The sequence below is a fragment of the Gekko japonicus genome, unplaced genomic scaffold (genome assembly GCF_001447785.1).
Source record: "Gekko japonicus isolate JY-2015 unplaced genomic scaffold, Gekko_japonicus_V1.1 scaffold319, whole genome shotgun sequence".
NCBI lineage: Eukaryota > Metazoa > Chordata > Lepidosauria > Squamata > Gekkonidae > Gekko > Gekko japonicus.
The window spans coordinates 1,144,416-1,158,383 of record NW_015160218.1 but is presented as its reverse complement, the minus strand read 5'-3'; the positions used below and the strand labels follow the sequence as shown (position 1 = coordinate 1,158,383).

The 13,968-nt window shown below is 46.8% G+C and overlaps 1 protein-coding gene across 1 annotated transcript in view; it reads left to right on the top strand.

Annotated features, from left to right (window-relative positions):
- DIRC2 (disrupted in renal carcinoma 2) overlaps positions 1-13,968 on the top strand; it is a 158,863-nt gene that overhangs the window by 69,090 nt on the left and 75,805 nt on the right. The window contains exon 3 of the mRNA XM_015410852.1: positions 8,529-8,797. Within this exon, the coding sequence (XP_015266338.1) occupies positions 8,529-8,797 (269 nt within the window). The remainder of the gene's footprint in view (positions 1-8,528; positions 8,798-13,968) is intronic.

The window sequence follows — 13,968 nt, the reverse complement described above, 5'->3', positions numbered from 1 at the left end:
GCCTCCCTGTGGGGTTGGGGTGCTCATACGGACGACACTTGTGTGGGTGCTCCATGGCAGCCCCTTTGGAAACGTCATCACATCAACTATCTGGAACTGCTGGCCGTAAAATTTGCCCTCAGATCCTTGCACAAACAGGTTGCAGGGAAAGCTGTGTTAATATTTACGGACAATACAACTGCAATGGCTTATATCAATCGCCAGGGCGGGACAGTGTCCAGATCCCTTTGCAGGCTAGCTATGGACATATGGGAAGAGTGCCTTCATCGGAATATCACTCTCCAAGCTGCCCATCTGCCAGGAACTTTGAACCAGCAAGCAGATTTCCTGAGCAGAGGAGGAGCATCGGACCACGATTGGGAGCTGAATTCAAAGTATCTCCTCCCTCTTTTTCAACGTCTGGGACATCCCCACATCGATGTTTTTGCAACTCGATTCAACAAGAAGTGTCCCATGTTTTGTTCCAGAGCGGGGTTGGACCCTCTGTCACTGGGGGACGGCCTGTTGATATCGTGGGCTCACAACTTTCTGTACCTATTTCCTCCGATTCCGCTGCTTCACAGGGTGTTGGTGAAAATACAACACGACAAGCCCCATTGTCTTCTAGTAGCCCCCTGGTGGCCTCGGCAAGTTTGGTTCCCGACACTGTTGAGGTTAGCCAAGGGATCCTTTGTACACCTGCCGCAGGAGTTGGATCTCCTCCAGGCTCAGGAGGGCCAGGTCCTTCACTACGATCCTCTGAGTCTCAAGCTGACTCTGTGGGAAATACGCTTTCAGTGATGGACGCTCGTATCAATGATGTCTTGTTGAACTGTCGTAAACTGTCTACTCGGACTTCCTACACAAGGAAGTGGAATCTATTCCTGCAGTATTTGAATTCCTCAAATCTACCTCCTCCGCCAGTGGATTTGAGGTCTATTTTTGCATTTATTTTGTCCAGAATGGACTTGGGTCTCAGTTTTTCGTCGGTTAAAGTGTATTTAGCTGCGGTGTCAGCTTTTCATCCATCTGTTGATGGGTTTTCAGTTTTCTCGCATCCTCAGACAAAACAGTTTTGTAAAGGCCTTATTCGCCTGTACCCTCCCCGTCGTCCTCCAACCCCGGCCTGGGATTTGGCTTTAGTTTTGCGTTTTTTGATGGGAAAACCTTTCGAGCCATTGGCCACTTGCTCTCTAAAATTGCTGTCACTCAAGACTGCGTTTTTGGTGGCCATTACCTCTGCTCGTCGGGTCAGCGAATTGTCTGCTCTGAGGTGTGATCCACCATACTTAAGTTTTTCCCCACATGGGGTTTCATTGTCTTTGGACATCTCCTTTTTACCGAAAGTTGTTTCGGAATTTCATTTACGTTCAGATGTAGTTCTGCCATCATTTTTCCCGTCTCCTGCTAATGAAGAGGAACGGAAATTGCATTCTCTGGATGTTAAGAGAGCGTTGTTGTTCTATTTGGGCAGGACTAAGTCTTTTCGCCAGTCTCCAGCTTTGTTTGTTGCTCACAGTATGCCCTCCCAAGGGAAGAAGATCTCTTCCCAGAGGCTGTCGAGATGGATTGTGGAGGTGATCAAGCTATGCTACGCTTTGGCTAAGAAACCTCTTCCAGGTCAGCTTCGCGCCCATTCTACGAGGGCGGTAGCAACTTCCACAGCTTTCCTGCGAGGTATGCCGTTGGAGGACATCTGCAACGCTGCGACTTGGGCTACTCCGCTCACCTTCGTGAAGCATTATGCCCTTGATGTCCGGTCTTCTCGTCGTGTGGCGTTGGGTCGGTCTATATTGCAGACGGCGCAGATGTAGGGCCTCGGCCCCTCCTCCAGGTAAGAGTTATTGCTTGCTATTCTCCCAAGGGTGTGATGCACAGAGACCACGAAGAAGATAGACAGGTTGCTTACCTGTAACTGGTGATCTTCGAGTGGTCATCTGTGCATTCACACCACCCGCCCTCCTTCCCCTCTGCTCTCGGCCCTTCATCTTGTTTCTTTGAAGGCTGTTGGGCGGCGGTCAGAAGGAACTGGCGGGATCTGCGTGCCCCTCCTTGGTCATGCGCAGTGGAGCCGGCGCGTGACCTGGGAGAGGTGCGAAAATCCCTTTTGCTAGCTACCGGTACCGAGAAGGTCAGCGCAGGCGCAGTATATTCCCAAGGGTGTGAATGCACAGATGACCACTCGAAGATCACCAGTTACAGGTAAGCAACCTGTCTGTATCAAGCTGCGATAAACAGGACATGGGTTGCAAGCGATATTTGACAGAATCTGGGGCTCTAAACTTAGGACATCTCCCGAGATCTGTCTGTCTCTCCATGTCCATCATTCTCTGTTTTAGGGCTGAGTTTGCTACATCCCAACGCGTACTCAAAATCGCTTGGGGGGAAAAACCAAGCTCATATAATTTATTATGAACTGCTCTCAGCCATTTGGATTGAAAGTTGTCTGAGAGTAACAAGTGGGTTAGTCCCTGAGGATGGAAATTTAGTTTAAGCCAACACTGGAGTGAAGCTAAAGTAATTTTGGCTTCCACTGATATAGCACCTGTCTCTAGACGGATCAGTGTATTCGATACACACCTTGGGACCTGAAGAACTGCTCTTGAGAAATTTGGACTGAACTCGCTCTAAGGGGGCAAAACTAGAGGAAGGAGACCCAATAAAAGTGCCATAGAGCATCTGTCCAACTGCCTTTGCTTGAAAGAGTTTTTGGGCAGCTGGTACATAATAAGACCCTTTGGTGCGATAGAACAATAGAACTTAAGAATAGCATTGGCTGTTTCTTTCACCTTGGGTGTGTTTTGTGATCTGAAGAATGTACCGGGGGTTCTCCTATGGTATTTTTAGGTATAAAGGTTTTTTAAATGATTTCTTTCTCAAGGGGGAGGAGGACACTCTGATACACTTGGGTTCCTCTTCTCACAATCCCCGGAGGCAGGAGATTGACTGTACTTTCCGTCTGGGGAGGAAGGAGCCCACCCTCTCAGTCTTTCCTGCCTCCGCCTGAGAGAGCAGTGGATTTAGAGAGCTCCTGAGATTTTTCTTTCAGGAGCTCCTTTGGTTGTACTTTGTCCTTTCCTTTGCAGGTGTGTGCCTTTATGCAAGCCTTTCCCTTTGTTTAAAAATGAACAAACAAACTTTGTTCTTCCGGCCTGGTCTTCCTGAGGCTGTTTGCTTTTGCCCGCTGCTTCGCTGCTTCAGTCACTGCAGTGTTTGCAGCTAAGGTCTCCGACCATGGGACTTCCTTCAAGGGAGAGTTGGGGGAGGTGATCCTGAGGCAGCAGAATAGGAAATCCCTGCAAACCTGCTTGCCAAGCTTCCCTGGCGCAGCAGAGCTCCTGGGGAGAGCCGTTGACCGCAAAGTGCCTGGCTTGGAGAAAGAAGAAGCAGGCTTGTTAGAGTCCACGCACTTAACCACTACACCAAACTTGGAGCTAGCAACCCTAAGGGGAACTCATCTCTGTAGCTGGGAGATCTTATGATTCCAAGAGACCGCCAGGCAACCCTAGAAGGAGTGAAGGAATCAGGAAAATGGAAGAGGCTATGGGGCTTTCAGGAAAGGGAAAGAAGAAATAGTGGGAGAGGGGGGAAGTGAGTTGCCTCCCACAAGTCTTTGCGGGTTCCTACTTACTTTCTTATAAAAGTGACCTCTTGAGCAGTTCCATTATGCTACAGCCATAGAACCTCTAAAATGCTACAGCCATAGAACCTCTAAAATGCTCTCTTGAACATTCTGTTTTGAAAATGCTGCAGTGCGGTAGAAATATGGGAGCCTTCCTAACCTTCCCAGGCAAGTCCTTCCTCAAGAGCAGGTAGTTGCTGATCGTACCCATTTGTAGGGTGGCGCCTTCAGAAGATGTTGCTCAGATCAACGAAGTTGATGTGGTGGAGCATACTAGGAGAGACTGCCCTGCAGGAATAAGGGTCCAAGGCTATTAAGGGCTTTGCAGGTGATAATCAGTACCTTAAATTGACCCCAGTGACAGATCAGTAACCAGTAGAGTGACTGCAGAATGGACGTGGCAGGCCCACTAGTAATGTTCTGGAGTTTCCAGTGTACTTTAATGGCAGACCCATGTAGAATTCATTACAGTAGTCTAGCCTTGAGGTAACCATAGCATGGATCCATGTGGCTAGATCAGTCTCGTAAAGGTAGGGAGCCTTGGCGTTCAGGCAGCCGTTTGATGGGGTAGAAGAATGTGAGGCTGCCGCTGGCCATCCGCAGGGGGTCCTCACTCAGCTATGGCTCTGGGGTTGCAAAGGGGCCTCTGGGGTCCCAGAAAGCAGGCGAGAGGCCTTGGCTAGCCGGCAGCAGGCACCCTCTGGAGTCTGACTTCTCTCTCTTTCTCAACTGTCGAACTCCCCTGTTCTCCTCCTCCTCCTCGACCTCAGCCTCCTTGCCTCCTTTCATGCCTCCCAGCCTAGCTTTACCACCAGTGGTCCTTCTACTTGTCCTTCAACCCAGGTCCCTCTCTCATTGGACAAGAGGGCGTCTGTTCCTTGTCTCACCTCCCTCGCCTCGCCTCCCATCTGTTCAGCCCTAGGCGGGGTCGGCATTCTCCACTGGCTCCTTGCTTCCTGCGTCCTTGCCTTGTGCCAAAACAGCTGTCTTTCCCGCCATCCTGCTGGTGAATGTTGCGGTCCCGTGGCCTGGCTCGGCCTGCTCTTGGGAGCACGCAGTACCCACCAGCCTCTCCTCTCTCCCGAGACCTGGCTCCTCATCCTGTGGTCCACCGTGGGAGCAGCTCAGTGGATCCCGTGGCACCCAGGCACCATCCCTATTGGTGCACCGCCCCGGTGCGGAGCCAGCAGTGGTGGCTCCCATTGCAGTGTGAGGGGGCACCCCCCCGGCTCCCATTGCCACTCAGCCCCCTGGCTCACTGGTAGGTAAGTCCGGGCCCAGACACAGCTTAATATGTTTTTGGGGCCAGTGAGTGTTTTTGCTAAGAAGGTATATGTTAGCCCTTTTGGTGATAGCAGGAAAGGCTTCTTTTATCTCTTCTCCTAACCTTTCCCCCATTCCTGTCAACCAAAAGGGGAAGTGACTTAGTTGTGCCGCTGTAATTTCTCTTTTTCATGGTATCTGTTTCTTTTCTATTTCCCAAGATATTAAGTAACCACATACCTCTTTATGGTACTGCAAAAACTGTGACAGTTGCAGATCTTCAGTATACTCATTCTTTGCTGATTATGATATTTTGATGGACGACTTAGAAACTTTATAACTCACAGTTTTACCTATGCGCCGTCCTCTTCCTTTTTCATTCCTTGTGCAGTAATCTTTTCCGTATGTGTGATCTGATAATACAGCCTTGCACATCCATCATGCAAGGAATCCAGTTTGTACATACAATGCAATTTGAGTTGTAGTTGCAGCTTCTTGATGTATCTGGCAGCATTTGAGGCTGTTACTAGGAAACAGATCTCTCCAGTAGACAATAGCAGAGCAATTGCACCTCTCAGTCCAGAGTGATTTTGCTTATTCAGGTTGTGTTTCTCGAAATATCTCTGAAATGCAGTCATTCCTAGTGCAATAGAATGTGGTCACATCCAAAGAGAGACATGCCATTCATTATAGGTCCAACAATGAATTATACTGTATGTTGTTAAGCTTCCTAGGGAATTACTCTAGAAGCAAGATAATTTACTACGGTTGGAAGCAGGCCATTACTCTTCTGTCTGGAAAAGTTCTGTAAACGTTTAATAATTGTCAAGCATTTAGGAGTTTAATTTTGAATTGCGATCCAGGAGAAGCATTGTTGTTGTTCAGTCGCACAGTCGAGTCCGACTCTTCGCGACCCCATGGACCAGCTCCCGCCAGGCCTTCCGGTCTTCCGCCGTCCTCTGAAGTTTGCTCAACTTCACGTTCGTTGCATCGATGACACTGTCTAACCATCTCATCCTCTGCCGTCCCCGTCTTCTTTGACCTTCAATCTTTCCCAGCATCAGGGTCTTCTCCAGTGAGTGCTCCCTTCTCATTGGGTGGCCAAAGTCTTTGAGCTTCAGTTTCATTATCTGGCCTTCCAGGGAACAGTCAGGGTTGATTTCTTTTAGGATTGACTGATTTGATCTTCTTGCAGTCCAAGGGACTCTCAAGAGTCTTCTCCAGCACCATAGTTCAAAAGAATCTATTTTTCGGCGCTCGGCCTTCCTTATAGTCCAACTCTCGCAGCCATACATGACTACTGGGAATACCATTGCTTTGACCATGCGGACTTTTGTTGGCAGGAGAAGCATATGGCTCCTTAACACCACACAGATGCATTATTTCACCAATATTAGTGCTTGCAGGGATTATATGACCTCTTGAATTTGTCAGCATTCTGGGCTTTCTCTTGGGCCTTCCCATCTGCTTAACAAAAAAACTTTGGACTGCATCACTGTTCGAAATGCTTATTATCAAGTTAGTGGTTTTATTGTTGGCTGACAACAGAGATCTCAACATGCAGCGCATGGATGGTCTCCTCCAAGTGTTATTTCCTGGTGACAGAAAAATTTCCCCGTAATTTTTAATCTTTTAGTCCTTGACTGTATTGTGTTTCGTCATTTTTTAACTTAGTATAAAAAAAACAGCGTATGAGTTTTTAAAATGTAAAAATACAAACATCACCTCAAGCAGTGACTTCAGTTAAACAGCTTATTCAGTTTGCTTTAATATTCTGTGTTAGTTGTATCCTCTGTGGGAAAAGTCTCAACATCTGGGTTTTCTCTTTGCCTGTAGTTTCAATTTTTGTTTCTTATAGCATCAACATTCTATTCCTCTCCTCCCCTCCAACTGGTATATCCATAAATAATGGTCAGCCTTGGCTGTAGCTTCCATGCCTTAGGAGCAGCTTCCTTTTTTGCAAGGATTTGACACCTAAAAAAGAGGGGGGCGGGGGGAGAAAGAATCTTCAAGCTATGATGGAAAGGCCTCTGGTCTTCAAGTTCTGTAGTGCAGTCCTGTGCAAAAGTACTCCAGTCTAAGCCCATGGAAATCACTGGGCAGACGACAGTAACTCAGGAATACCCTGTTAGAGTTTCAACATTAAACAAGGATGTGTTGCACAGTCAAATGGATTAGATGGTGTTTGATGTATGGTTTTGGCAGGTTCAAAGTTGCCTCAAAGTCTTCTGGAATAAAGAAGGGAAGAAATGGAAGCTTCAGTTTGGAGAATGCCAGGAGGCATCAGCTGTCTCTCTAGCACCAAATGCTAGAATGCTTAGATCTCCTAACAACTGAGAGTAGAGGGAAAAATGGTAGTCGTCTTCTGTTTATTCCCATGAGGTACTAGAGGCAATGAAAACTATAAAGTAATACTGCCAACTAGTTGGAGGGAAAGAACCCTCCCAGTAAGCAAAGCACTATCCCAGATGATTTTCCTCCAGTTGAAGAATCTCTCTCTAACTATTAAGTTTTGCATTTCCTAAAATAAATAGCAATCGTAGGTATCTAGCTACTTTAAGGCTGCATAAGCTGCAGGCCATAGACATTTCCAACGTGGCCTGGGGATATCCCCCCTCCCCATGCTTTTGTTTATGTTTATTTGTACGGAGCATCGAGGACGAGAAAAAGTTCTGCAAATACTATTTTGCAGTATTTTGGTTGGCATTATATTACTTTTGATTTGATTAAGTTTACTTTCCGTCTCCAAATAAATGCTACTGATGTCACCTGAGATAAATTTGATAGTACAGTGGAAGAAGCCAGTGGTACACAAGAATGAGATGAGCAAGCAGCATAAAAGAGAATAAGATGGGCAGCAGAGTTGTGTCTCGAGAGAAGAAAATGGATGTTAAGTAGATGAAAGAAGCGGCCATTATAGAGCGTAAAAGTACCATTAAAATAACACAAATTAAAAGTCTGAGGGAAAAGTAAATAATGTTATCAAGAAAGATGAAGAATTTGTGAGGAATAGTTAAGGGGGAGACTGTGGCACAATCTGCATTTAGCATTTGTTCAGTTGTTTTACCAAACAGAAAAAGATGCGGCTCAAAACCACATTCAACTACCTGGGGCCAACACCATACTGACTGCGGACCCCGAATGGCCATAAAACAGCCATAAATCCATGCAGACAGCCACCATAAAACCAAGAGATCAAAACGTGAAAGCGGCAAGCAGTCTGGACGCTGCCATAAAATGCGACACTCTATCAAAGTGAAAGTGGCATGCAATGCAGAGGGGAATTTCTGTTCCAGTGTGGGTTTGGTATGACAGCGGAGCAACTGCTAGATGCGGATTGGGCCTGTATGCTCAGTTCTGGAGTGGTTCCGTTTAAGGGAATGGGGTGAAATTGAACCAGAAACTGCAGAAACACGAGTTAAGGGAGGGACACAAAATAAAAAAGGGATGGTTGAAAATTACTTTTGTAGACGTGGCAGCTGGAGCTGAATGAATGGCTGGAGTAAGAAGATGCCTGTTTTCTTAATGGTAGCCAAAAAAATTGGTGGTGGTGGTGGAGAGTTTCTTCCATGTTTTTAACATGCTCTTTGAAACTCTGGTTCTAGTGTATTCAAGAAGTTGTATGTAACAGTATCTGTGTTGTGTTTTTTTCTTTCCTTTTCAGGTTGATTCATGGAGGGCAATTGCTGAACGGATTGGCCGGCCCAACGGTAACGAGTGCAGCTCCATTCCTCTCCACAACATGGTTTTCACCAGATGAGCGTGCCACGGCCACAGCTATAGCGTCACTGATCAGTTACCTTGGTGGAGCCTGTGCGTTTTTAGTAGGACCCCTGGTGGTTCCAGGCCCAAATGGGTCCTCAACACTTCCTCTTGCTTCTGAGAGCAGCCCTGAGTATATCAAGGATCGCATTGAGGCTGTGCTGTATGCAGGTATTGAAGTCCTTTAATTTTTGCCAAGTATGGAACGTGCATTTATTATGAGTTAGTTGCTGCCCTCTAGTGACTTGTATAGAAATAAATCTTGGCCACAGTGAGCTTCAGGATTATTTGCCCTTTCTCTTGATGTGCCAGACACCATGTGTGCGCGTGCTGTATGGCTGTCCGTTTTGCTCTTTTCTTGAATACCTTAAAGGGTCTTCCCACAAGTACCTTTCTTAGATTTCTGTATAAGTTCTGTGTTGTTGTATTTACTCTGGCCACTTTAGCCCTGGTCACATACACATAGGTAAAGGTAAAGGTTCCCTTGCTCGAAAGCCAGTCGAGTCCAACTCTAGGGTTGCGGTGCTCATCTCCGTTTCAAAGCCGAAGAGGCAGCGCTGTCCGAAGACGTTTCCGTGGTCATGTGGCTGGCATGACTAAACATCAAGGCGCAGGGAACGCTGTTACCTTCCCACTGAAGTGTTCCCTATTTATCTACTTGCAACTTCTTGCTTTCGAACTGCTAGGTTGGCAGGAGCTGGAACTAGAGACGGGAGCTCACTCCGTCATGCGGCACCCGGGTCTTGAACTGCTGAACTACCGACCTTCCACAGCCTGTAGTTCAGCGTCTTAACCACTTGAGCCACCGCAGCTACAAAAGTGGATAAATAGGTAACAAGGAGAAATGAATCAATCATATGCATCTATATGTCGTGCAGATGATCCTCGATTACCAAACTTAAAAAAGAGGCTACATTTTCAGTTATTTCGGGTGACAAATCATTCAAGAGGTGGCACACCTTAATAGCGTCTGGACAGCCTATCATATTAAATTAGATTGGATCTAAAAAGGTAAGACGTATCTCATCATATTGGGGACAGTGTAGGAGAATATGGAAAACCAAGTCAACTTGGTTTTGATTACACACACAGTGTCTAGCTGAGTATGGAATCCCTTTATATCTACCATAGTTAACAGCAGATGGAAGAGTAATGCATCTAGCAAGTGCAAATGCTCGGCGCAGTTGTGGAGCATGAAGGGCTGATAAGTACGAAGGCAGATGGCCAATAGTTGGAAGGATTCCGAAATTCAAGGGGGAGCAGGCTTTGTTTGCATCGCTAACTAGTTTTTGCATTTCTGTATCCAGGATTCTACGTTTAATTAACTGATATGCATTTGTGAAAGATAACATATACAGAGAATCCATGGATAGACCCATTGTAATTATTTTCTCCACTATGAAAGCATTCCATTTAGACGAGGTAGATTCAGACAGCATTTGGTATATGTAGCTCCCCTTGTCGGCAGTGTAGTGCATACATAGCCAGTATTTGAATGATATAAGCCATGCCCTTGTTTCTATCATGTTAAGGCCTGTTTCTAAACAGAGAACTGTGTAGGTTCCCTTGCTCGAAAGCCAGTCGAATCCGACTCTAGGGTTGCGGTGCTCATCTCCGTTTCAAAGCCAAAGAGCCAGCGCTGTCTGAAGACATTTCCGTGGTCAAGTGGCCGGCATGAATAAACACCAAGGCACACGGAACGCTGTTACCTTCCCACTAAAGTGGTCCCTATTTATCTACTTGTAATTTCTTGCTTTCGAACTGCTAGGTTGGCAGGAGCTGGAACTAGAGACGGGAGCTCACCCCGTCATGCGGCACACTTGGGTCTCGAACTGCTGAACTACCGACCTTCCACAGCCTGCAGTTCAGCGTCTTAACCACTTGAGCCACCGCAGCTCCGGCTGATGTATTAATGGTGGCTGAATTAGTCATAGATTTGCGATGACATGACCAGGACATGTTATAGCTGAAATAGACACCTAAATATTTAAAATGCTTGACCTGCTCTATTTCTTTTCCATCAAATGTCCATTTTTGGATTTTGCAAGACTTAGCAAATACTAGTATCTTGGATTTCTCGTAATTGAGGAGTAACTTATTCTCAAGAAAATATCTAAGACATCTGTTCAGCAGATGTCTGAGCCTCACCCTCGCGCAAGAGAGTAGTACTGTATCGTCTGCATATAGCAGAATGGGTACACGGCAGGAGCCCAGTTTAGGAGAATGATAGTCATCTTCTGCTAAGACAGGGGCCAAATCATTGAGAAATAAATTCAATAGGAAAGGAGCAAGTATGCATCCCTGTTTAGCCCTGGCCACCTTCACCAGCCTAACCAAGAAACCTTATGCTGATTTTGGCAACGTTGCTTGGTTTTTAAGGCGATAATGACCTCAGCCAGTTTGGTGTAGTGGTTAAGTGCGTGGACTCTAATCTGGGAGAACCGGGTTTGATTCCCCACTCCTCCACTTGCACCTGCTGATGTGACCTTGGGTCAGTCACAAGCTCTGGCACAGCTGTCCTTGAAAAAGAGCTGTTTCTGTCAAGAGTTCTCTCAGCCCCACCCACCTCACAGGGTGTCTGTTGTGGGGAGGGGAAGGGAAAGGAGTTTGTAAGCCGCTCTGAGACTCCAAGTGAAGGGCGGGGTATAAATCCAATCTCTTCTTCTTCAGCATAGATTGGTGTTAACATTTTTTCCAGGAATGATATCAACAAGGAGCCGTACAGGATCATTCCTGGAGAATAAAAATGGCTTTGATATCGTATTCCATATTTAAGAAGCAAGCCGAGATTTAAAAAAAAAAAAACTTTAATAAGTACAAGGATGCCAGTTCCAACATAGCTTGGAGAAACGACGGCTGAGGGGTGACATGATTGAGGTTTATAAGATTATGCATGGGATAGAGCAGGTCGAGAAAGAGGTACTTTTCTCCCTTTCTCACAATACAAGAACCCGTGGGCACTCCATGAAATTGCTGAGTGGTCGGGTTAGAACGGGTAAAAGGAAGTACTTCTTCACCCAAAGAGTGATTAACACATGGAATTCACTGCCACAGGAGGTGGTGGCGGCTACAAGCATGGACGGCTTCAAGAAGGAACTGGATAAACATATGGAGCAGAGGTCCATCAGTGACTATTAGCCACAAGGTGTAGATAGGAACTCACAGGCTGGGGCAGGTGATGCTCTATATTCTTGGTGCTGGGGGGGGGGGGCAACAGTGGGAGGGCTTCTAGTGTCCTGGCCCCACTGATGGATCTCCTAATGGCACCTGGTATATTTGGCCACTGTGTGACAGAGTGTTGGACTAGATGGGCCATTGGCCTGATCCAACATTGGCTTCTCTTATGTTCTTATGTTCTTGTGCGTGTATGGTTATGCATGCCTTCTGGTAGCCACTATTGAAGCACGAAAGAGTTCTTTCTTCCACCACTTTGGAGAAAGGCACTGCACTCTAATATGTAGAGCCACTAAAATACATCTAAATATAGTTTATTATGCATTTGTGCTGCTGTTGTTATGTGGAAAGTAGGAATTGATTAGATTGGAACTTTTCAAGTGGCATTATATTGACTCAGCCCATTATTCAGTTTAGCTTAGTATCGACTGCTTTAACCAGCAGCACTCTCCAGGGTCTCAGGCAGATAAAGGTATAACGCATCTCATAACCCCTGCAACTTGAGATTCTTTTAACTGAAGATGTCAGGCATTAAACCTGAAGCATCCTGGATGCAAACCTTATGCTCATCTCCGAGCCATAGTTCATCCCATTAATTTAGGTGTGGCACTGTAAAACAGCAAGTTAACTGATTTCCAGTGATATTAGTTAAAATCAGGGGTCATTTTGTAGAAAAAGAGGTGCAGGAGCTCATTAGCATAACTTATTAGCACAAATTTGCATATGCGACTCCCTCTGACATCACCGGAAGTGTGTCAGAAGGCAACACCCACCACTCAGGCTCCACTGGACTGTTTTGGATTGCTAGCTATTGGGGGGGGGGGAACGTGCAGATCTGTCCTCGCAGAGGAGGGAGAGCTTGTACCTGAACAAAACTTGGTCTTAAAGGTGCCACTGGATTGTTTTGGATTGCTAGCTATGGGGGGGGGTGCGCAGATCTGCCCTCACAGAGGAAGGAGAGCTTGTGCCTGTAGGCGGGCCGGTGGGGGGGGGCTCTGCAACTTACCTGGCTGCTTCTTGGTCCTCATAGCCCAACTGAGGGCTGTTGGGAGCAGGGGAGAGGGCTTGTTGCATGTGCCCGCCCCCTGGGCTCCTTAATGCCGGAGCTCTGCTCCTGTGCATTCCCTTGGTTTGCTTCAATCTGTGGATAGTCTTTTTTTCTGATCCCCAATATGCTATATCCCCTGTGCTCCTCATGAGTGGGAATGTGCATCTTGCAATTTCTGCTCCCTTAAATGTTTTTCCTGTATTTCAAGGACTTAACTGATCTCTTTTTATTTCAAGGTATTTCTGTAATTAGTCTCCTTCTACCTCTAATAATAAGCTATGAAAATAATCCTTAGAATTATACAGGGTTTTAGATTGTTCAAAACTCTTCACATGTATTACTTTAGCCAACCTTGGCCCCAGTCACACGGGCCAGATAACGCGGGGGGGAGGCATGGCTGTTTGCCCCGGAGCAAAATAAAGTACGGTAGCCCGGTCACACGGTCCCCCGAGTCTCTGTGCTTCGGCTGTTAGCTGGCGATCACACAGCGATGCTGCAGCGTGGCAAAGAAGCGGCGCAATCACACAAGTGTTTCGTGTTTGTGCACATGCGCAGTTATGCGGAGCAGCACTGCTTTCAGTTTTGTGTTTGTGTGCATGCACTTACGAAAAGCATCCGGTTTGCGATGGGATGTGGACGGCCGCCGGATGCCATGGGATACTAGTGCTCCCGCGATCAGACTCCCGTCTGTGCCGCACGTTTTCCGGATACTAGTACACTTTCCTTGCTACTTTTTAACTCCGCATCTTCAGCAGGACGCCACGGGTTGGCCACGGGTGCACTAAGCTTCCCAGATGTTGTGGTGTGATCACGCCCCGAAAATCCGCCCGACATTTGTGCCTTTCGCGCGGCAAATTCTCCGTGTGACCGGGGCCCTTGTAGGTTTAAGTCAGAAATGCAGTTAGTTACATGTCTCCCTGGCCCATAGTGAATAGCGACTGCAATTGCTCCCAGGCCAGTTGTTTAATGGAAGGAACATCATGGGGCTGTTCAGATGCATCTGCCTTTTTTAAGCTGGGCCATGCTGCACCTGTTAGCCAGGGCACAGGGAAAGAACTGAATCTTGCTAGGGTATTTGTCCTTTAAAATTGGAAGAAAAAGCACACACAGCGGTCGTAGT